Source organism: Miscanthus floridulus, chromosome 1, assembly GCF_019320115.1.
Source record: "Miscanthus floridulus cultivar M001 chromosome 1, ASM1932011v1, whole genome shotgun sequence".
Taxonomy (NCBI): Eukaryota; Viridiplantae; Streptophyta; class Magnoliopsida; order Poales; family Poaceae; genus Miscanthus; species Miscanthus floridulus.
Genome location: NC_089580.1, coordinates 92,497,038 through 92,519,204, shown reverse-complemented (window position 1 = coordinate 92,519,204; position 22,167 = coordinate 92,497,038). Strand labels below are relative to the sequence as shown.

Below are 22,167 nucleotides of genomic sequence, written 5' to 3'. Positions count from 1 at the left end.
TCAATGTTTGGACACTATTTACCAAATAAAAACGAATGTGCTACAGTAGCCCAAAATCCAAATTTCGCGAACTAAACAAGGGCTTAACGTCAAATCAAATATTGAAATTTTTCTAGCCAAAGGGATCGACTTCTCCTCCCCGCGCCGTTAACACACGAAGGCCGAAGCGGCTCGGGGGCGAGCAGCGGGACAAATCCCATCGATCCTCTTCCTCCCCGCGTTCCTCTTCCTCCCGGGCCTCCTCCGCCCCGCGGTCCCGCCCCTCTCCTGCTTGCAGCCGTCGAGCCTCCTCCCTCCGCACCTCGCCGTCCTTGTCGATCTGGGAGACGGCCTCCAAACAGGGCCATATCTCTCGCTCGCCCTTTCCCCTCCGATCCGACCGGTGTGAGCTGCGGCCGGCGCGATACATCACCCCTCCTCCCGGTCCCCCTATGCCGTAAGCGGGCAATCAGAACCCCGAACACCCGCACGCCGGCGCGCCGGTGTCGTCTTCGCCACCATGAACTCCATCGAGCCCTTCAACCGGTGAGCCCCGACCCTACTCCATTCTCGAAACCCTAGCCGCAGCCGTTGTTGAACTTGGCGCGGGATCGGGTTGGTTGGTTTTCTGGCAGGCTGGTGAGGCTGGCGGCCCGCGCCTTCTACGACGACGTCTCCATGAAGGGCGACAACCAGCCCAAGACTTCCCGCGGGGACAACCGCGGCATGGCCGTCGTCGTCCTGGACGCGCTCACCAGGTACTGGATGCGAACTATTTCTGTTGAACCGTCTGTCTTCTCAATGAAAAAAAATGGTTGTGTACATGAGAAGCTCGGTTACAATAAGGTTGGAGTGGTGGATGGTTGCCTTGAACAAATAATTTGCTGCTAGCCTTCAAGTTTGCACGAGCACCTTGCCTTCATATGCCATCAACACACCCCACCTGCTGGTCCAGTGACACCGCACTCATGCTATATCTATTAATAAAAAACCAGATACTCGGAAGATATGTATCTATGTTTTCAAATCGTTTAATCAACCCTATTTGCCATGGCACCGATAAGGTGATCAGTCGTTGATAAGCTCGATTAGTCGAGTCTAGCCGACCCTAGTTGTCCTCTATGTACCAGGACCGATATACTATATAGCATGTAGTATAAAGGCTATATGAACCAAGTTTTAAGATAGAATGTATGGTTACTTGATCACTTACTGTTGAGGTTTGATTTCTGAAGTGTCCAAAACTCCATATTCAAGTTTTAAGGCAAGCAAAGAGTGGCCAAAATAGATCTAGAAAGCAAGAAGAACAAGAGCTAACAGCAAGAAGTGGAGAAGGAGGATGTACACTAACAGTAAGCCGAGGAGCTTATCTTTCAAGTCCCTTTCAGCAGGAGGTGCCTGTGGCTGGAGAGCGAGGAGGCGCCTGTGGCTAGAGAGGGTGTGCCGCCGAGACGGCGAGACCTGCCGCTGAGGCAGGCGGTGGCTGCAGTGCAGGAATGCTCCCTATCAGGCCAAAAAAAAAGAGCCTAACGGGCTAACAGACCAGATGTCAACCCATGATGAAAATGAAATCCGCCTGCTAGTCGTCCATGCCCAAATCGTCCGATTAGTCGTGATTAGTCGCTGACTAATTGGACGACTTGGTTTCTAGTTGCTCTAGTCGAATAGGTGGGCATAATCATTGCCGGGGGACCGATAAGGCCGACGAATTGCAATTAGTTGGACGACTTAATAACACTGATATGTATCGTCCGCGTATCTGTATCGCATACGCATCTGGTACGCGATACGAGGCCTCACCCACACCCATGTATCCATGCAACATAGGTTTTCTGTGGTGTAACCTAACCACCTATTTGATTTTTTTGGTCTGTTTGATTTATGCAAAAATTACTCTACTTCCACCTCAGACGGCAGTGGGTCCGGGAGGAAGATTTGGCTAAAGCATTGAAGCTCCACTCAAAACAGCTGCGTCGCATTCTCCGTTTCTTTGAAGAGGAGAAACTTGTCACGAGGGATCATCGGAAGGAGGTTAGTTTTATTTATGTATGTTGATCTGTTGTTGAACATGCATAGCTGCGATTCCCTTTTGTAGATATGAGCAAGTTCCAACTGCCAACCGGTGACAAAATGTCCTTGTTGTCCCTAAATGGTGTTAAGCTGTAAGGAAGATAATTCAAAATTTTCAAGCCTTGAAAATGTGTGTGACGTTTATGAAGTAACTAGGTATGTAGGTGGACAGAAATTTATTCATCTATAATTCTCCATCATGAAGTTGGTTGCTGGCTGCAGAAATTTGTATTCTGACAATTACTTGAATAGTTACATTTCTCGCTATCTTAAAGTGTGCCAGTGAATATCTTATGATTTCATGACCCGTGTTTCCTTTGGGTGTGGTTCCTTGTCTTCTTATCTGATCTGATTTTGTATTTCCTTTGATCTTTGTTGCTGCAGTCAGCAAAAAACACAAAAGCACATAATGCTGCTGCTGCAACTGCTAATGATGGTCAACCAGTTGCTAAGGAGGGAGAAGAGAAAGTAAAGATGCACACGCATTCATACTGTTGCTTGGATTATGCTCAGGTTAGTCTTCTAAAACCTATGCCATTAAGTTGTTATTGTTTTTATAGATAAGTGTGTTTTTTTAGAAAAAGAACAAATATTTGTATGTTGCCTTTAGTTACTTGCAGGAAGTACTTTTTTTAAATTTCCCTGAGCAATGATGAAGTACATTTATTTTATAGACTACTAATGCTTTGGGATTCTCCTGTTATGTTTCTTAATGAATTGGCCTTGATTGCAAAGAGGGAGAAATTTTATTAGTACTGTATTATCATGAGTTAATCCTTCTTTCTGTTTGATAATTTTAGCCTTGTAGGAAAAATATTTGACCTCCATTATTTGTAACATTTCCCTTTCAAACGAAGCTTTAGTTGGGCCTAGTCTTAGTAGTCCATGCTGGGTTCTAGGGTGTGAGTGCAAAAGTGATATTAAAGAGTAATACATGTACAAAAGCTTCTTTAACTTGATATATATACTAGCATACAGAGCACCTGCTTTGAATTTGGATTTATAGCTCACTCTTTGTTTGCTTTCAAGCAATACAAGTCTTCAATTTTAAGCCGCTTATAACATCAACCCATGGACCTTTTTGTTTTGGTTTCTGGCAACTGCACGTCGCGTCGTGGTAGCTTGTCGATTTTCTTGTGTCTTGCATCCTGCAATTCAAAGGGGGCGTCCCGCTGTGGAGGTGTTCACCTGACACACCCCTGACGTGCTGTTTTTGGAGGGATTATTGCCACTTATGTCGTGTAATTGACACCGACTCTCAGACTAACAGGCCCCATGTTCAACCGACATTTCAAAATGCCCATTTCACGCGTGCACAGACATGCGGCAAAAAGCATCTTATCAACTGCTTTGTTCTCAGCTAGAACTCTAGAACTTCCTGTATTAAAAAAATTCTGTTGACAATCCTGTATGTTCTCTCAATGGCATGCAGATGAAACTTCTCATCTATACTCCCTCCATCCCAAACAAATAATTTTTGAGGTTTAGAATTTATCCCCAAAAAATAACATTCTAAAAAAACATGGGACACTGCCTCTTAATGCGGAAGCTAATCACAGGTGGATGCAAATGATAATTGCCAAATACAGGAGATATCCTCCGGGAAGAGAAAGGAGATGAGGGTACATGCGTCTTTTGCCAGTGTCCTTAATCTGCCTGTCTGAATTTCCAGAAAGTTATTTATTTTGGGATGGAGGGAGTACATAGCATTAATGGGCTTTAGTATCATCTTCTGAACATGTATCTTTATCTCTTATAAAGCAAAACCCCATTAGAGGTTTTATCTAACACCAGAGCTCTCCACGTCATCCACTAACCAAACAGCAGCACATCATGGCTGGCCTTTACAGTCCCATTCTCAGTTTTAATAGATTGAGAAACTTCCATCCATCATCACATCCCACATGGAGACACCCACCGAATGGAGCATTTGAGGCGCCGATTCACCACTACAGATTGCAATAGCAATCGCTTCTCCTTCCCATCAGCTTCCTTTAAATTCTCCTCTTCCGCCTCATCTATTCATTCACCTCCGCAGCTCCACCTTCCCACTGTTGCAAGTAGCAGCGTCCATGCGCCATGCCTAGATCCTCTGTTGCCATCGGATCAGAAGATATAGGATTCTAGTTCTAGCCTTCCGGAGGGAGCAGGAATCTGCTTCATCAGCTCCACAATGCCGCAGGATATTTGCCACATGCGCTCCCCATTGCGCTGGCTTGCCGCCGCGATCTCCTCGCCACACCCACACGCAATGGCTGGTGCAATAACCCCGCCATGCATGCAGCCTCGCATGACCTTTGATGGTAGCTCGCCATCCACGCGAACTGTAGGCTGCGCACGAGCTCCAGCAGGCTGCTCTGGATCTAAGAGCAGAGGAAGCGTGAAAAAGCGAATGGAGAAATAGAGATGGGGAGAGAATCACGGGACAGATTTGTTAAATAGATATGGTTAATTCTGCTTGGGGCCCACCGTGTGGTTGCCACAGACACGCATCCTAAAAACCTTTTTCCATGTTCAATCACTGGTGGATGAGGGCTCTTTCCTGTAATATCATCATTATTTGTCTTCATCGATGCTTCACATGTATTATGCATTGCTTTGTTCCAATTAGTTTAATTTCTACTTCTCCATTTCATCTCCCATGTTTATCAGTTACTTAAAAAAGTGTCATGCATAACCTTAGAAAAATTAGATCTTACATTTAATACATGTGGCATTTTTGCACCATAACAAAGAGTGCTTTTGTAATTTTCAGTTAGCTGCTTATGTTTTCCAATTATACCTAAAAATTCGAAATAGTCCATGCTCCATAATAATAGTATGAGAGTCATTGCTAATTCCCGCAGCAACGCGCGGGGAATCCTTCTAGTTCTGGTTATATTGCGGGCATTTCTCTTGTTCTGTTCTCTTTAGCTCAAAACACTTGTATTTGGATCAACGCAAAAAAATCACTGGTCGTTTGCTCGAGTTTAGTTATCATTTACATTTTCATCAGTTTGTTGATATTTATTGTGTATGAAATTCACCATTATACTAAGAGCATTATGTCCCCATTCATCTTTCCTCTGTCTCTTGTTCTGTAATCCAATACAAATTATAATGGATGTTTGTCCTCCCAAAACACAGATCTGTGATGTTGTAAGGTACCGGATTCACCGCATGAAGAAAAAATTGAAGGATGAATTGGACAGCAGAAATACAATTCAACACTATATATGTCCTAGCTGTAATAAAAGGTAATAGGTGTTCGTCTAGTTTATTCATGCTAGGCAGAAAACTGGTGCGCTCTGGTAACTTTTTCTTCTGATCTGCAGATACTCCGCCTTTGATGCATTACAACTGGTAAGCTACACGGATGAGTACTTCCATTGTGAAACTTGCAATGGTGAACTGGTTGCAGAGAGTGACAAGCTTGCTTCTGAGGAAATGGGAGATGGTGATGACAATGTTAGAAAGCGCAGGCGTGAGAAATTAAAGGACATGCAGCAAAGAATTGAAGTTAGTATTCGGTTATCTTTGGAACTCTTCTAAGTTTTAATGCCAAAATTTACGTGCTCAGTCTAAATATTATGGAAGGAAACAAAAAATGTAAGGTGTTTTCAGCATTCCAGCACAACTTCTGAGAATAGCTGGTTGACAAAGGAAATACTTTTGTTCTTGATTGGGGAAGTCAACCAAACAGTTTGGAAGAAAACAAGAACACATATATAGCTGCACTGATGTAATATTGTAAAACTGATACGAACATCCACCTGTGACAGGAATGGCCCATTACCACCAGGGGCGGAGCCAGGAAGTTAATTTTTTGAATGTTGGGGGGGGGGGGGGGGGGGGGGGCAGCAGTGTTAGTCACCAACTTTGCTATAGCCTTTAGAGATTACACATTTTTTGATATTGTAAATAACAATTATCCCACCGGTATAAGGGCCTGTTTGGATACCAAGGGCTAATTGTTAGCTAGCTAAAAATTAGCCCTAGTGCATCCAAACAAGAGGGCTAATAGGTGGGCTGATTTTTGAGCCAAGCGTTGTTAGCCAACTTCAGCTAATTTGGGCTAATTTTTAGCTCCGACTAGTGACTAACCATGTGTATCCAAACAGGCCCTAAAACCAATCATTTCATGTCCTTGACTGTGTGCTTACAGTTTTTTATAATTTATATAATCTGTTTGCATAGAGTCAGGAAATAGTTTGACTCATACCACTACAAGTGCTTGGATGAGAAATTGAGAATATTAGTCTCTTTGGTAAAAAGAAAGATTATTGGGAAAAGAATGAATCCTGTTCTATATGCAACATATTGGAGGTGATTGCATGTATACCGATCTATCAACAAGTGTCTTAGAATCTTGTTCTTGGTATTTAAGAATCTGACTGAGGTATGTTCTTTATATTGTTTTTCTATTACATTAGGAGCAATTGAAGCCATTGGTTGCACAACTTGATAGAGTGAAGAATCTGCCTGCACTTGAGTTTGGGAGTCTACAAACATGGGAAAGAGCAAATATTGGTGCTTTTGCAATTGGTGACCCTGCTGCAGCTGATTCTTCTAGGAATTCACAAGGGCAGTATGGTACACCAATGCCATTCATTGGAGAGACAAAGGTAAGACTTTCCACTTTCATATTGCTCCGAGTGCTACTGGATCTTCTTGGTTGTATATTCGACATAATTAAGTTAGATTTCAATGTTGGTCCCTTGCTGCCTTGCATAGGTAAGCAGTAAGCTTACCAGCACACACACTCACTCACTATGGCTAGAGGTAGAAGAAGAGGTGAGCACAGTACACACACAACACAAGCACCAGCGTTGGTCAGGCTCTGCTCTTTGGTTGTGGCAACTGAACTGCCTGTTTTCATTGCATAGAGGTAGAGTATATACAACTCATGTACCAACTATAAGGTACACATGAGCATGGCTGAGTATAGCTCCAACTACTCCTAGTAATAGCAGTACAATTCCTACCTCAATCCACTACCAAGACATGGCTGATGTATTAGCTACCAACTAATGTACTAGTGGTGGCCTATTGCCCTACTCCTACAACTACTAGGACAACAGAGAATGACCTATTGCCAAATCTGCTGTGCAGCAAACAAAGAGTGATAGATCAGCAGCAGATTATGTCTTACAATTCTTCCTCTAATCCTGCTGCTAACCTAAAGCCTTGACCTCATCCATGCCAATCATCTTCCTTAGCTCCATGAACCGCAGGTGCCCGAGTGACTTGGTGAGGATGTCAGCGAGCTGTCTGCCGGTCTCGACAAACTCGATGACGATCTGCCCTCCATCGACGCAGTCTCAGAGGAAGTGAACTTGATGTAGATGTGCTTGCTCCGGTCGTGGACAAGATTCTTGGCAAGGGCGATGACGGGTGAGCTGGCGGGTGAGCTTCCTCGTCGGTCAGCTCGGCTAGCAGCCGGCGCAACCAGACAGCATGGCACACCGCCGTGGCTGTTGCGACGTACTCCGCCTCACACGTCGACAGCGCCACAATCTTCTGCTTCAGCGATTGCCAGGCGATGGGGGCTGCTCCAAGGAAGACAAGCCCACCAGAGGTGCTCTGTCGCCCGCCATGTCTGCGTCGCTGAAAACAGTGAGCTCCGACTCACCTTCCTTTGCCTTGAGGGGTGGCTCACTGAAGACCGTGAGCCGCAGCCCACCCTTGCCGCCACCCTTGGGGAAGATGATCGCTTGATCGAGCGTCCCCTTGATGTAGCGCAGCAACCTTTTCACCGCCGTCCAGTGATCCTCACGCGGTTCCTCCATGAACCGATTAACATTGTTGGCTGCCAGAGGGCAGCTTGGCCAACAGGCCGCTTGGATTGTATTGCAAAAATGACTCAGATACAAGAAGATGCTAACCACTGCATATATAAGCAAGTGGTGTACCTACTCCTTAGCATATTCTAACTGCATAAAGCAGATGCTATGATTCCTACTTGGTTGCCAAGGCACCATGATCAACTTGGTTGCCAAGGAACCTGAAACCTTACATGACAGTGAATAGTAAATAGCTATAGTAGGTAAATGGAAAACATCAACACTAGGCTAACTACTGACAAACATAACCAACCGCGAATGCGATGTCCGGCCGAGTATGCATGAGGTAGCGCAGCCCGTCGACGATGCTCCGGTAGCGAGTCGCGTCCACCTTCGCCGCCGTGTTGTGCTTGGACAGCTTTAGCCGCTCCTCCATTGGAGTTGCGCACGACTTGCACTCCGCCATGCCGCTGCGCTCCAGCAGCTTCTCCGCATAGGAGCGCTGGCCTAGGGAGATGTGCTCCTTCCCCTGCCTCACCTCAATGCTGAGGTAGTAGGAGAGCGCGCTGAGATCGCTCATTTTGAAACGAGCAACCATCTCGCTCTTGAAGCCGTCAATGTCCTCCGCCCGCGCTCCAGTGACGATCAAGTCGTCTACATACACGCCGACGGCGAGCTCCTCCTTCCCCCGTCGCCGCGTGTACAACGTGTGCTCTGTGGCGCAGCTAGTGAACCCAAGCTCGCCCAAGGTGGCGTCGAGTTTGGCGTTCCACGCCCGAGGGGCCTGCCGCAGCCCGTAGAGCTCCTTGCTCAGCTTGAGCACCTTGTGCTCAGCGCCCTTGACGGCGAAGCCCGGAGCTTGCTTGACGAAGACCGTCTCTGCGAGTTCGCCGTTGAGGAACGCAGACTTGACGTTGAGGTGGTGGACGCGCCAATCCTTCGCTGCTGCCATGGCCAACAGCAAGCGAACGGACTCCGTTCGCGCCACCGGAGCAAAGACTTCCTCGAAGTCGATGCCCTCACGTTGCACGAAGCCGCGGGCGACGAGCTGAGCCTTATACTTGACAATGGCGCCGCGCTCGTCCCGCTTCACCTTGTAGACCCACTTCCACCCGATCGTACTGCAGTCCACCGGTGGATCCACCAGCTCCCATGTCCCATTGTCCTCGATCGCCCTCATCTCCTCCAACATCGCCCGGCGCCAATTGGCGTTGCGTTCAGCCACTGTGAACATCGGCGGCTCCTCTGCGCTGACAAGGAGTAGTTCTGGGTCATCCAGAAGCCGGTTAGCCAGCCCAGGTCCCCCTTTGCCAACAGGGTTGTTCACCTGCCTGAACCGAACCTCCTCGCCGTCATGGAAAGCATCCACGAACTCGTCGATGTCGGTGGGTGGTGATGCGAACTCTAGTGGGGGTGTCCCCTGTGCTGCCGTCGTAGGGGACTGTGGTGGATGTAAATGCGCCGCTGCTGGTGGAGACTGCTCTCCAGCAGCAGCATGTTCTCCAGCAGCAGCCTGCTCTCCAGCGCCATCATCTCCTCCTCCTTCGATCACTAGGTGCTCAACAACAAATGTGCTGCTGACACTAGTAGCTTCCCCGGCGCCTTGATCCTCCCAATCCTAAGCAGCCATCTCGTCGAACACTACATCCCTAGAGACCATCACCCTGCCTCCCTTGGGATTATAGAGCCGATAGGCCTTGCTGCCCTCCTCATAGCCCAACAACACCATGGGTGTGCTTTTGTCCTCCAGCTTGTCGAGGTGGGGCTTTGTGTTCTTGACATGGCCAACGTAGCCAAATGTCCTGAGGAAGGACATATTCAGCTTGCGTCCATGCCAAGCCTCGAACGACGTCTTGCCCTTTAGGGCCTTGGTGGGCGCGCGGTTGAGGATGTACACCGCCGTGGTCACCGCCTCTCCCCAGAACTATGCCGGCATCTTCTTAGCCTTCATCATCGACCTCGCCATGCCGACCACCGTCTGGTTGCGCCTTTCCACCACGCCATTCTGCTGCGGCGTGTACGGCGTGGTGTGGTGGCGCACCACAGCTTGATCCGCGCAGTACGCTGCAAACTCTACAGAGGTGAATTCGCCGCCGCGATTAGTTCGCAGCACACGCAACTTCTTGCCGCTCTCCGCCGCGGAGCGCGCCTTGAACTTCTTGACCGCTTCCGCTGCCTCGGTCTTGCTGGTCAGAAGCTGCAACCACATGAACCGGCTCCAGTCATCCACCAGCCGGCGTGATCGGCCCGCAGAGGTCACCATGGACCAGCTCGAGGGCCTTTGCCACGCGGTACTTCACCGTCTTCGGGAACGACAACCTTCTTTGCTTCTCGACCAGACAGTTGTCACACAGCTCGCCTGCGTGCTTGATGTGAGGCAGCCCCCATACCATCTTTTCCAGCTTGCCGAGGGCGTCAAAGCTGAGATGGCCATAGCGGGCGTGCCACAGCCACAACTCCTCCGTGCGCTGCGCAGCCAAGCAGATGGGCTTCTCCACCTTCAAGTCGAGTAGGTACAGCCGGTTCCGGGACCTCTTCACCTTGGCAAGAAGCTGCTGCTCCCGGTCCCTGATCCTGAGGATGCCGTCCTTGATTAGCACCTCGCTGCCGCGCTCATCCAGCTGGCCAATGTTGATGATGCTTGAACGTAGCTGCGGGATGTAATATACATCCGTCAGCACGCGGTGCTCGCCGTTTTGACACCTGAAGATGATGGTGCCGCACCCTCGGATCGCCTCCCTTGAGCCGTCACCGAACTTCACCGTGCCGGTCACGTTGCCGTCGAGCTCGAAGAAGGCTGCCTTGGAGCCTGTCATGTGGTTGCTGGCGCCGGAGTCTAGGTACGACCGCTGCTCCTGCTTGCCGCTCACACGTCCGAGGTGGACTTGGGCGCGTGGTTCGTCGATGTTGACAGCCTTCAGAGCCTTCCAGTGCTCCTCCACTGCCATCACCTCTCCCTTCTTCTTGGCCTCAACGTCGTGCAGTGCACATAACGTCGCCATCAGGAGAGTGGTCTTGTTGACAGAATATCGTCGACAGTTCTCTGAGGTGTATCCCACGAAGGTAGATTGATCGGCAGTGATGCGCGTAATCAAGAACAAAAAGGCAACAGAGACACAAGAGTTAGACAGGTTCGGGCCGTCGGCACGACGTAATACTCTACTCCTGTGGTTTGTATTGGCTATCGTATGATAATACGTGTGTTTTGAGGGGGTCCTCTACCCGCCTTATATAGTCGGGGGTAGGGTTACAAGTCGGTTAGATTCAGGAGATAACTGGTAAGTAATAACAGATTACAGGAATCCCGGGAATGAGAATATCCTAACAGATCTGATAGCATCTTCGGGATATCGCCCTTGACGTCTTGCGGTGCACGCCGAGCAGTACCGTGCACCGTAAGTCTTCGTTTTGTGGGCTAGACCACTCCTAGGGGCGCAGCCCATGTAGTCTGCCGTGGGTATTTGGGGTCGTACCCCCCACAGGTAGTCTCCGAGCACCTTGTATCCGCTGTGCAACGCCGTCTTGAGCTTGTCCGAGCAGGTGTGAACAAAGCCGAGCAGTCAGACTCATAGTCCGACCACCCTAATGAGTCGCCGAGCAGTTGTGAACCGTAACCAACCAGCTTAACTGTTCGGCTGGGCACGGCCTTACTGAAGTAAGGCTTGTCAAAATGATGTAAGGAGCTCAATTTCAAAATCGAAAATTTCCTTGCAGTGGACCAAGTGTGCCCACTTAGAGTCCGACAACTAAAAAGGGAGATAATCTTCTTCAACTTCAGGAGGCACGGAGTCTTCCAGATTAAAGAAAACACTCACCGCAAGGTGAAGTGTGCCCACTTAGTCTCCGAGCCTGGCAGTAGGTGACGTGGTCACGTGGTGCTAGGGTCCAGAAAGTAGAAGAAAGACAGATAATTAGCCGAGCAGGCAACCAATCCACGGGCTGAGCCCTGAAATGAAAAGCGCACATTCACCGCAAGGTGAAGTATGCCCACTTAGTCCCCGAGCCTGTCAGTAGGTGATGTGGTCACGTGGTGCCAGGGTCAGAAACAACAATCCCCAATATGGTGAGAAATCGAATCATAATGATGACGTAGTCCCCGAACCACAAGTGAAAATCTCGGATAAATCAAGAAGTGCCGATTACTCAAATCGTGGAGAAAAAGCCGGAGTAATGACTTTACAGTAGAAATTACTGAGCCTCGATGGTATTGCGGAGAGTTCGGCGAATATTCGGTGTGCAGTACCAAGTTGCGTCGAAAAATAGGCGATATGGGCCGTAGTTGCGCGGAAGCCCAGATAACGGCCCAGCACGCCGCTTTGGGGAATTCGGAAGGGCGCAAATCAGCATGGTGCAGTTTCCCAAAAACCCTTGAATGCGAAAAGTAGATTGAGTGTCTTTATACTCCCCCATTCGCATTCACATGCGCTTCGCCGCTAGGGCTAAAAATCTTGCGTAAAGGGACCAGTTCTGATCCAGATCTGAGGGATGGTGCCGGAGAGGGGAGGTGGTAACACGAAGAAGGCGGCCGCCGGGACTAGTTGTGACAAGGAATGGGTACAGTCACTCATGGGGAAGACGAAGCTCAACGAGATGGTGGAGGCGGACGTTCTTCCTGACCATGTCACCGCCGGATGGCGTCCAGTCGACGGTGAGCCCTATCCGATGCCACCCACCGACGAACTTGTTGTCTTCAAAGATTACTTCTAGCGTGGATTAGGACTTCCGGTACATCCTTTCTTGCGGGATCTGTTGGAGTATTGAGTGAGCTTGTGTAATCTCCATCCGAACACTATTTTGCACATTTATGTGATTATCCACTTCTGTGAGGTCTATCTTGGCATTCTTCCCCATTTCAATCTCTTCCGACACTTTTTCTGGCTCAAGAAGAAAGAGGGGGTTCCAAAGTGGTCGGCGGTGTGTATCTGCAACTCTGCGACGGGATGGCGGGCGAATACATTACTGTGCCGCTGAATACCTCGCTGAAGGGGTGGAATACCGGGTGGTTTTATATGAAGCAAAGTTATCCTGCCATCCGATGCGATGTCGACCAGATTCCGGAGAATCAAAGGAGCTGGTCGGAGAAACCGACCAGTGCCGATATGGAACAGGTGAAGGAGCTCCTTGAGCTAATAAGGGGCATGAAGATGAGCGGAGTGGTGGTGGCGGTGAACTTCATACTACGCCGCGTCCAGCCCTGTAAGGAGAGGGCTCATGCTTGCTTTGACTTCAAAGGAGTTACTGACGGCACCCGGGAGAGGACGGAGAATCTGGCGAAGGAGGCTGTGCTACACCGGGCCACCGAACTGTTTGCTCCAAACATGTCGTACACCGTGCCGGGGCAACTGAAACCCTTCAACTGCACGAACCCACCTCCTCAGGTAAAAATCTCGACTGTTGTTCCTGGTGCTTTTGTCCCGTGCCGGCGCTGAGCAGTGGACTGATTCGCTTGTGGAAAGATCCATTGGCTGGAACGGACGGCGTACTTCTCGGACGTGCCGAGTAGCGATTGGCCAAAGGTAGTGGATGCCAGGCCGACCACTCAGCCGGAGGAAGGTGCCTTCAGCACCTCGTCCGAATCTGGAGGCGAAGATGCTAGTTGGAAGAAAAGTTCCCCCCCGGTATCGGAGAAAGTTCTGGGGAAAAGGGCGGCGAAAGATGAGCTGGCCCGAAAGAAGAGAAGAACGGCGGATGTAGCTCCCTGCAAGCCGGTCGGCATCTCACTTGGTGGCGATCAGACTACTCGGACGCAGAGTGCGGCGATGTTCGAATGGTCGGACGACGACGAGGCTCGAGCAGCTCCTCCTCCGAGCACTAAAGCGTCATCGCGCAACACGCGCGCGGAGGTGCAATCGGAGGGAGGGGAAGGAGTCCCTGAGCAGCAGGTGGAGGAGACGTCGACAACGAGGGATGGAAGACCTCCAACCTAGGACATGCGGGTTGACCCCAAAGCAGTGCCTGGGTGCTCGGGGAGGCAGTGCCGGTTCATAACCGTTTATCGGGAAGCTGACGTGTAAGTATCTTTGCCTTAGGATCAGTAGCTATCTGATTTTTATAGTTGCAGTGACCGATGAGCTAATCTGATGCAGAATGGGGCGCGCGGAGGATCTGAATCCATCAGGCCATACTGACGAGCAACCAGGGGCTGTCCTAGGGTAGAGACATTGCGGACGGACTCCGTCCCAGAGTCCCTGAGCTTGTCCTTAGTTGGAGTAATGAATAAAATGCCAGCACCAGCACCGTTGATGTTGAGGGCGTCGTCGAAATACATCACCCAGTGCTCGGGGCAAGCAGCAGGGATGGGCTCTTGGATCTCAGTCCACTCAGCGACGAAGTCAGCCAGCGCCTACGACTTAATGGTAGGCCTGCTTCTGAATTCTATGGAATAAGTGTCGAGCTCGACTGCCCACTTGGTGATGCGGCCATTGGCCTCTTTGTTACGGAGGATGTCCCCTAGAGGGAACTCGGTGACCATGGCGATCTTGTAGTACTCGAAGTAATGGCGGAGCTTGCGCGACGTGACTAGAATGGCGTATAACAGCTTCTGAACCTGAAGGTAACGAGCTTTGGACTCATTAAGAACCTCACTGATGAAGTAGACCGGACGTTGTACCTTATAGGCGTGTCCAACTTCCTCGCGCTCGATGACGATAGTTGTGCTAACGACGCGAGAACTGGCGGCGATGTAGATCAGTAGGGTTTCGTCTAGTTGAGGTGCCGTCATGATCGGAGGTTTCGTTAAAAACAACTTGAGTTGCTCAAAGGCCTTATCATCTTCCTCCGACCAGGAGAAGCGCTCGGAGGCCATGAGTAGTTTGAAGAAATATAGTCCCTTTTCGCCGAGGTGTGATATAAAGCGGCTGAGAGCAGCTATGCACCTTGTGAGCTTCTGTATATCCTTTACGCAGGTTAGCCGTTTCATATTGGTAATGGCGGAGACCTTGTCGGGGTTGGGTTCAATACCGCGGGCGCTGACGATGTAGCCCAGGAGTATGCCGGATGGAACTCCAAAGATGCACTTTGAAGGGTTCAACATCTATCTGTATCTTTTCAGGTTGACGGACGTTTCTTAGAGGCCGGCGATGAGACTGTCGACGATTTTGGATTTGACGACCACATCGTTGATGTAAGCTTCGATGTTGTGGCCTATCTGTTGTTCAAGGCACATCTGGATGGCCCTTTGGTAGGTCACCCCTGTGTTTTTGAGTTCGAAGGACATGGTGGTATAGCAATATGCACCGAAAGGCGTGATGAACGACGTTTTGATCTGGTCGTCCTCTTTGAGGGATATCTGGTGATAGCCGGAGTAACAGTCGAGGAAGGAGAGGAGTTCGCTGCCGGCGGTGGAGTCTACAACCTTGTCTATCCGAGGCAGACCGAAGGGGTCTTTAGGGCAGTGTTTGTTGGGATCGGTGTAATCAACGCACGTTCTTCATTCTTTATTCTTCTTTTGAACAAGGACTGGGTTTGCCAGCCACTCAGGATGATACATTTCTTTAATAAATCCGGCTGCAAGGAGCCGTTTTATTTCTACCCTAATGGCCTCCTTGTCTGGCGCGAATCGTCGGAGCTTCTGTTTGATTAGTTTGGCGATCGGCGAGACATTCAAGGAGTGCTCGATCTTCTCCCGTGGTACCCCCTGCATGTCTGTAGGTTTTCAAGCAAACACGTCGGCGTTGGCACGTAGGAAGGAGACGAGCGCGTTTTCCTATTTGGGGTCGAGGTGAGCCCCAATCTTGATGGTCTTGGTGGGGTCGTCGAGGCCGAGGTCGACCTCCTTCGTTTTCTTAGACTTGGCTGAGGCACGAGGAGACTCCAGCGCTGGGATCTCCAAGTCGTCGGCGGGCACCGTCTTGGCGTTGTTGACCATGCTGGCCATCTGGATGGAGAGGTCGGTGGCTTCGGTGAGGGAGAGACTTTCTGTTTCGCAGTCGTAGACGATGGAAAGGTTGGCCCATAGGGCCAGAACTCCTGTAGGCGAAGGCATCTTCAACATCAGATAGGCGTAGTGTGGTATGGCGATGAACTTGGCTAGAGCTGGCCGACCAAGTATGGCGTGGTAGGCGGTGTTGAAGTCGGCGACGTAAAAGTTGATGTGCTCGACGCGGAAGTTGCTAGCCGTGCCGAATTGTACCGGGAGGGTGATCTCTCCAAGCGGTTTGGATGCCCTGTCAGGCACCACACCCCAGAAGGAGTCGGAGGGAGCGAGGTCTTCTATTCCAAGGCCCAGCTCCTTCAGGGCTCCGGCGAAGAGGAGGTTCAGAGCAATTCTGTCGTAGACGAGTACTTTCCTGAAGAGTACTTTCTTGACGGTTGCATCGAGAACGAGGGGGAAACGCCCTGTGTAAGGGATGTCCGCCCACTGGTCGGTCCTGCTGAAGGTGATGGGGATCCCAGACCAGGGGCGATAGCTGGGGTTGGCGATAGCGTCTTCTGTGTTGACGGCGAGCACCTGGCGGGCGGTGAGCTTTCGATCTCTTCTGCTCTCGGCGGCGGCGAGGCCCCCGAAGATAGTGGCGACCACTTTTTCATGATTCTAGAAGGCGTTGTTGTCCCCAGGTGGTCGGCGATCTCTGGCTCCGTTGTCGTTGTCGTCGTTCTTCTTTTTGGTCTGGAACTCCTTAGCCAAGCCAAGACAGTCCTTCATCTTGTGTTTGCTGTTCTTGTGGAGGGGGCACGGGCCTTCGAGGATTTTCTTGTAATGCTCGTCGTAGTTACGTTTGGCGCGAGGTTCGTCAACGGTGGCGACGGCGATGCTGACCAGCTTTAGACCCTTCCGGCCGATCACGGCCACTGTCCTGATGGTGGCCGTGGTCGTCGTAACGGCGGTCAGTGTGGCGTCGTTCGTCGGGGCGTTTGTCGTTGCGGGATCCGCAGCGTTGCCGACGTTAAGTGGCTGGAGGGCTGCATCTGGATTACCGAATTCTTGCTCGTATTCTTGACGTCGGCGTACTTCCTCTTCATGACGAGAGAAACGGCGCCCGTCGATATGACGTCGCGCATCCCGGAGATTGTTGATGTGCGCTCGGACATCTTGGTCGACTTCTTGGTCATGTTGGCGAGGGGTAGTCGATACGGTTCCCCCTAGATCCCCCCTGGAGGGGTCGTCCATCATCACGACGCTGGTCGGCGAAACGGCTTCTACCGGGGCAACGATCGGATCTTGGCGCGGTGGATTGGCGATTCGAGCTTGTCGAGTAGGAGGGTCCCTGATCCTGGCAGATCTCGTTGACCTGACAGTGTCCAACTTTAAGCATTGCGGTGACCTTGGCGTTTCTGTTGACGCGAACTGCGCGATCTTCATCGGTTTCTCCATCCCGTGGCGGGCTGTCGACGCTGACATTAAAAATCCCACCTCCACGGAAGGGTGGGAAAGGAGGTTGGACGGCGGCGGTTTCGGCGACAGTCTCCATAGAGCCTTGGGACTTGGAGTCTGGATTTTTCTCCAGGATGGTGTGGAGGGATGCTTCGAGACGTCGGCTGATTTGCAGCATATTGACAGTCGGCGAGAGCTGGTCGGCGATCGGGTCGACGAGAGGATAGATGTCCCCCACCTGGTCGGCAAATTTGCCTCGTAGGGCATCTTGATGGATGGCGGCCGTAACCTCTGGGGTTTCCTGATCAGCCTCCGATAGATTGGAATCGGAGGGTGGACGACGCTGAACCAGAGTCAATTCCGCGATGGAGAGGCAATCGGCAAGCTTCTGGCCGGCCTGATCGATGGATGCGATCAGATCGTCGTTGCTGATCTGCTTCGTCGGGTAACAGGGGAGCAGGCGACGAGTTGTTGGTGAAGACGACCTCGGAGGCGGTTCCGAGATCGGGTCTGCTGTTGCGGGTGTTGGTGTGGTCGGCGCAGAATCGATCTTCACCAGCTCGATGATCTCTCCGTCTCCGTCAGCATTGATGACCCAGGAGATCGATCCGATCGTAAAGATCTGCTCGGGCTTTGGGGAGGACGAAGAGCCTGCAAAAAGTACCATTTTGTTCGTCATAGAAACAGCACGCACACCTCTACCTGGCGCGCCAACTGTTGATAGAATATCGTCAGCAGTCCTTCGAGGGGTATCCCACGAATGTAGATTAATCGGTAGTGGTGCGCGTAATCAAGAATAAGGCAACATAGACACAAGAGTTAGATAGGTTCGGGCCCGTCAGCACGACGTAATACCCTACTCTTGTGGTCTGTTAGTTTGTATTGGCTATCGTATGATAATGCGTGTGTTTTGAGGGGGTCTCCTACCCGCCTTATATAGCTGGAGGTAGGGTTACAAGTCGGTTAGATCCCGGAGATAACCGGTAAGTAATAACAGATTACAGGAATCACAGAATCGAGCATATCCTAACAGATCTCGTAGCATCTTTGGGATATCGCCCTTGACGTCTTGCGGTACACGCCGAACAGTACCGTGCACCGTAAGTCTTTGTCTTGTGGGCTGGACCACCCCTGGGGGCGCAACCCATGTAGTCTGTCGTGGGTATCCGGGGTGGTACCCCCCATAGGCTTCATCATCATCATAAGCCTATGTCAAATGAGCCTCGACCTTCTTCTCCTGCTTACGGTTTGGGCACTCCTTTACCCAATGGCCTGTTTTCCCGCAGCGTCGGTAGGCGTTGGGGTCGACCTTCTTCTTCTTGTCTGAAGAAACCTTGCCGTGGCGCTTGCCATCGCCACCGCGGTTGGAGGAGGCTTTCTCGGACTTCTCCTTCATCCGGGCAGCCCACTTCTCCTTTGACAGCAGCAGCTTGTCGCTGTCCGTCGTTGTTGTGGCCAGCTCCATGCGCTCGTCCACCGCCCGCAGACGGCCTGTCACATCCTCGATGGTGAGGGTGAACAGGTCCAGCATAGTCTCTATGGAGAGAACGATTGGATGTGCTTCACCGGCACGGAGTGGAGGTACTTGGAGACCGCCTCTTCTTCGTCGATGGTGACGTCGTGGCTCCCCAGGTTGTTGATAAGCGATTGCAGGCGGAGGGAGAAGTCCTCCACCGACTCACCATCCTTGAACTTAAGGTTGGTGTACTCCCGGTTCGACAGCTGGGCCGTCGCCTTCTTTGCACGATCAGAGCCGATGCGCATCGCTGCCATGGCCTCCCACGCCTCCTTAGCAGACTTCTTCGCCCCCAACGGCTCACAGTACTCCGCAGGCACCGCAGAGAGGATGTCCTCCAGCGCTGACATGTCATCTTCTTCTACGTCGGTGCCCTTGTCGATGGCGTTTCAGAGCCGTTGGGCTCTGAGCTTGACCTTTATGGTCACCGTCCACTCGCCATAGTTGGTGCGAGTCAGCTGTGGCCAAGTAGTGCCGCTGACCTCCCACACCGTGCGCACGACGATCACCTGTCGTGGCTGGGCAGCCCCAGCAGCACTGCTGCCTCCCGCAGCTCCGCTGCTGTCGCCCGTCTCCGAGCCAGGTGCCATCACCGGCGATTAGTCCGGCGACGTAGGTGAACCTGTACGGCTCCGATGCCACTTGTTGGTCCCTTGTTGTCCTGCATAGGTAAGCATTAAGCTTACCAGTACATACACTCACTCACTATGGCTAGAGGTAGAAGGGGTGAGCACAGCACACACACAGCATTGGCCAGGCTCTGCCCTTTGGTTGTGGCAATTGAACTGCCTATTTTCATTGCATAGAGGTAGAGTATATATAACTCATGTACTAACTATAAGGTACATATGAGCATAGCTGAGTACAGCCCCAACTACTCCTAGTACTAGCAGTACAATTCATACCTCAGTCCACTACCAAGACATGGTTGATGTATTAGCTACCAACTAATATACTAGTGGTGGCCTATTGCCCTACTGCTACAACAACTAGGACAACAGAGAATGACCTATTGCCAAATCTGCTGTGCAGCAAACAAAGAGTGAGAGGTCAGCAACAGATTATGTCTTACATTCAACTCTTGCAAATATCCCAATGAACTTCTGAATCATATTAGTCCATCGTCTGCACAGAAGTCCACCCTTCTTTTCCCTACTATCCATCAAAATAAGAAAAACTCCTTTAATCAAATTAGATGTTTTCACACCTTTTGTTGAATGATGTTACGATATCTCCATAAAAAAATTCTCACCAATGCATTTATGTGTTTAATATGGAGTCACCACACGTGTGCTTAGCTTGTGTCGCATATAGTTGTTGCACTTTACGGCCATACCTTAGCTCGATCGGTGAGACATCTATTTCATTTTTCAGGTTGAAGTTGTGATTGATGGTGTGAAAGAAGAAGGTGCTGAATCAGGTAAAAATGGTTCTGAACTGAAAGTGTTACCTCCATGGATGATCAAAGATGGCATGAATCTTACAAAGGAACAAAGAGGAGAAAAAATTGAGTCACAAAAACTTGAAATATCTGTAGCCAAAGATGACAAGAAACAGGACTCGAAAGATGATCAAAGTGTAAAGGTCAGCTCAGGAATGGACATATACTGGACTTTAGAGTAAAGAATCTACCATTCAGAAAATTTTATATTATTTTTTATTTTTATCCTGTAGGAAGAATACATAAAGGCTTATTATGAGGCCTTGAGGAAAAAGCAGGAAGAGGAAGAAGCAAAAAGGAGAATGCAGCAGGAAGGCAAGATTTTTGTCCCAGATTCTCAAACTGAACGCCAAGTGGGCAAGAAATACAAGCGGGATTATGATGATGAAGGTATTGAATGGGAAGAGCATCAACCTACAGGTACATGTATCTTTTGCTTACTCATATCTTTTAGCTTCAAACATTTTAAGTTTTCTGTATTCTGTATCTGAAATGCTTGTATCAGTAAAAATTGGTCTTTCAACCTATCTTCAAACTATACCTGAATTATTGTCTAATAAATAGCGAATTGACAATAGTGTACATGGAAATCCATGTATTTAATATGTGGACATGGTACAATCACTGACTAACCTTTTTGACTTTCCTTGAATAAAGTTTGTACATGTATTTGAGGTATTTTTCTTTTCTTTTCTTCCTATTATAAGCCTTACTTAAATACTGGTCTAAGAGTATCTCCAAGAGTCTTTCTTAAACTCACTCTAAGTCCTCATTTGGAGTCATTCCAATAAAAATAGCTCTTGTGTGCACTCTAGAGAGCTAACCCAGTTCTCCATCTTTGGCTAGTGAGAAATCAGGAATAGAGAATGTCAATATCTGGATGTTTAATTAGAGAAGTCGGAGGGCATTTTTTCACCGAAATCTCTGTTCCTATCAATATGGATGGATATAAAGAGGCTCTTGGAGTTCCTCTAATCAACAATTGAGACATGTTTTCTCATAGCTTCTGATCCCTCATCACCATCTCTTTGAGATCTCATTGATATTGAACATACAAGTATTTAAAGTGCATGATAAGCATGTTGTATAGGGAAAAGTCAAAATTTACAAACTGTAACCACAGTTGTTCGAATTATATAAAAGTTTAGGACATAAAACTTGTATCAATACATTTGTATTTAAAGTGCCTCTAAGATGATATGATACTTCAGCAAATAACATATTGTAAGAAATTAAGGGTCAAAATATATTTTGTATGACTTCTGTTGATCAAAATATGATATCATTCTTGGAAGGAGGGAGTAACTATAACAGTTTTATGAAGGGTGTCGAAGTGTGATTATCAGCTACCCTAATAATTATGATACCAGACCTTGACAGAGACTACCTTGGGTCTGTGCCATAATTATTTTACAACTACTTTAACCTCTGGTGAATTTTTTAATTTCATAATCTGTTTCAGTTATAATGTTTCAACCTCCACTTGTGCAATTAATATACCCATATAGATTTTGCATCCACTATTCTGCCTAATCTGTTTAAAAATGTGTAGGGAATGCAATCGAAACATACAAGTTGGCAGATTTGAATGCGGAGGCCCAAGAATCTGGCGATGATGAAGATGATAATGTGTGGGAAGAGGGTTAATGCTGAAAGATAACAGGGGGGTGGGGGGGGGACCCTTGGTCCCTCAGGAATTTTGAACTGGTACCCAAATATACCTGGAAAGACGGCAGCTAAAAATATCACGAGAAACTTGTCCAAGTGAAAAGCCAGCTCTTATTGTTTTTTTGGTTGAAGATGTACAAAATATACTTAAACATTTGAGCAGCGGGTGAACATTTTCCCTGTTATTTTGAAGAGCTGTTGTAGTCTTGTAGACTACTATTGCGTGGGCAACTTACATGCATCTGTTTCTCTGAAAGGAATTACAGAGTTCAAAATGGCAGATCGAAACTTTTACACGTACATGCACGTTTTATGTCCTGAGTGAAAATGCAATCGTTACAGTAGCCATTCATCGATACCCACATTCGGTAGATAGTTGATGGTTATCTCGTGATATAAGTTTCAGCATAAAGTATCT

At 49.2% G+C, this 22,167-nt stretch overlaps 1 protein-coding gene across 1 annotated transcript; it reads left to right on the top strand.

The window, feature by feature from the left end:
* Window positions 1-125: 125 nt before the first annotated feature.
* Window positions 126-22,049, top strand: LOC136537804 (transcription initiation factor IIE subunit alpha-like). The gene is made up of 10 exons (XM_066529771.1): window positions 126-525; window positions 615-737; window positions 1,890-2,010; window positions 2,434-2,562; window positions 5,176-5,285; window positions 5,364-5,547; window positions 6,462-6,653; window positions 20,015-20,224; window positions 20,315-20,501; window positions 21,634-22,049. The coding sequence occupies exons 1-10, from the start codon at window positions 500-502 to the stop codon at window positions 21,726-21,728; spliced, it is 1,377 nt and encodes a 458-aa protein (XP_066385868.1). The 5' UTR covers window positions 126-499; the 3' UTR covers window positions 21,729-22,049.
* The last annotated feature ends 118 nt before the right edge of the window (window positions 22,050-22,167 follow it).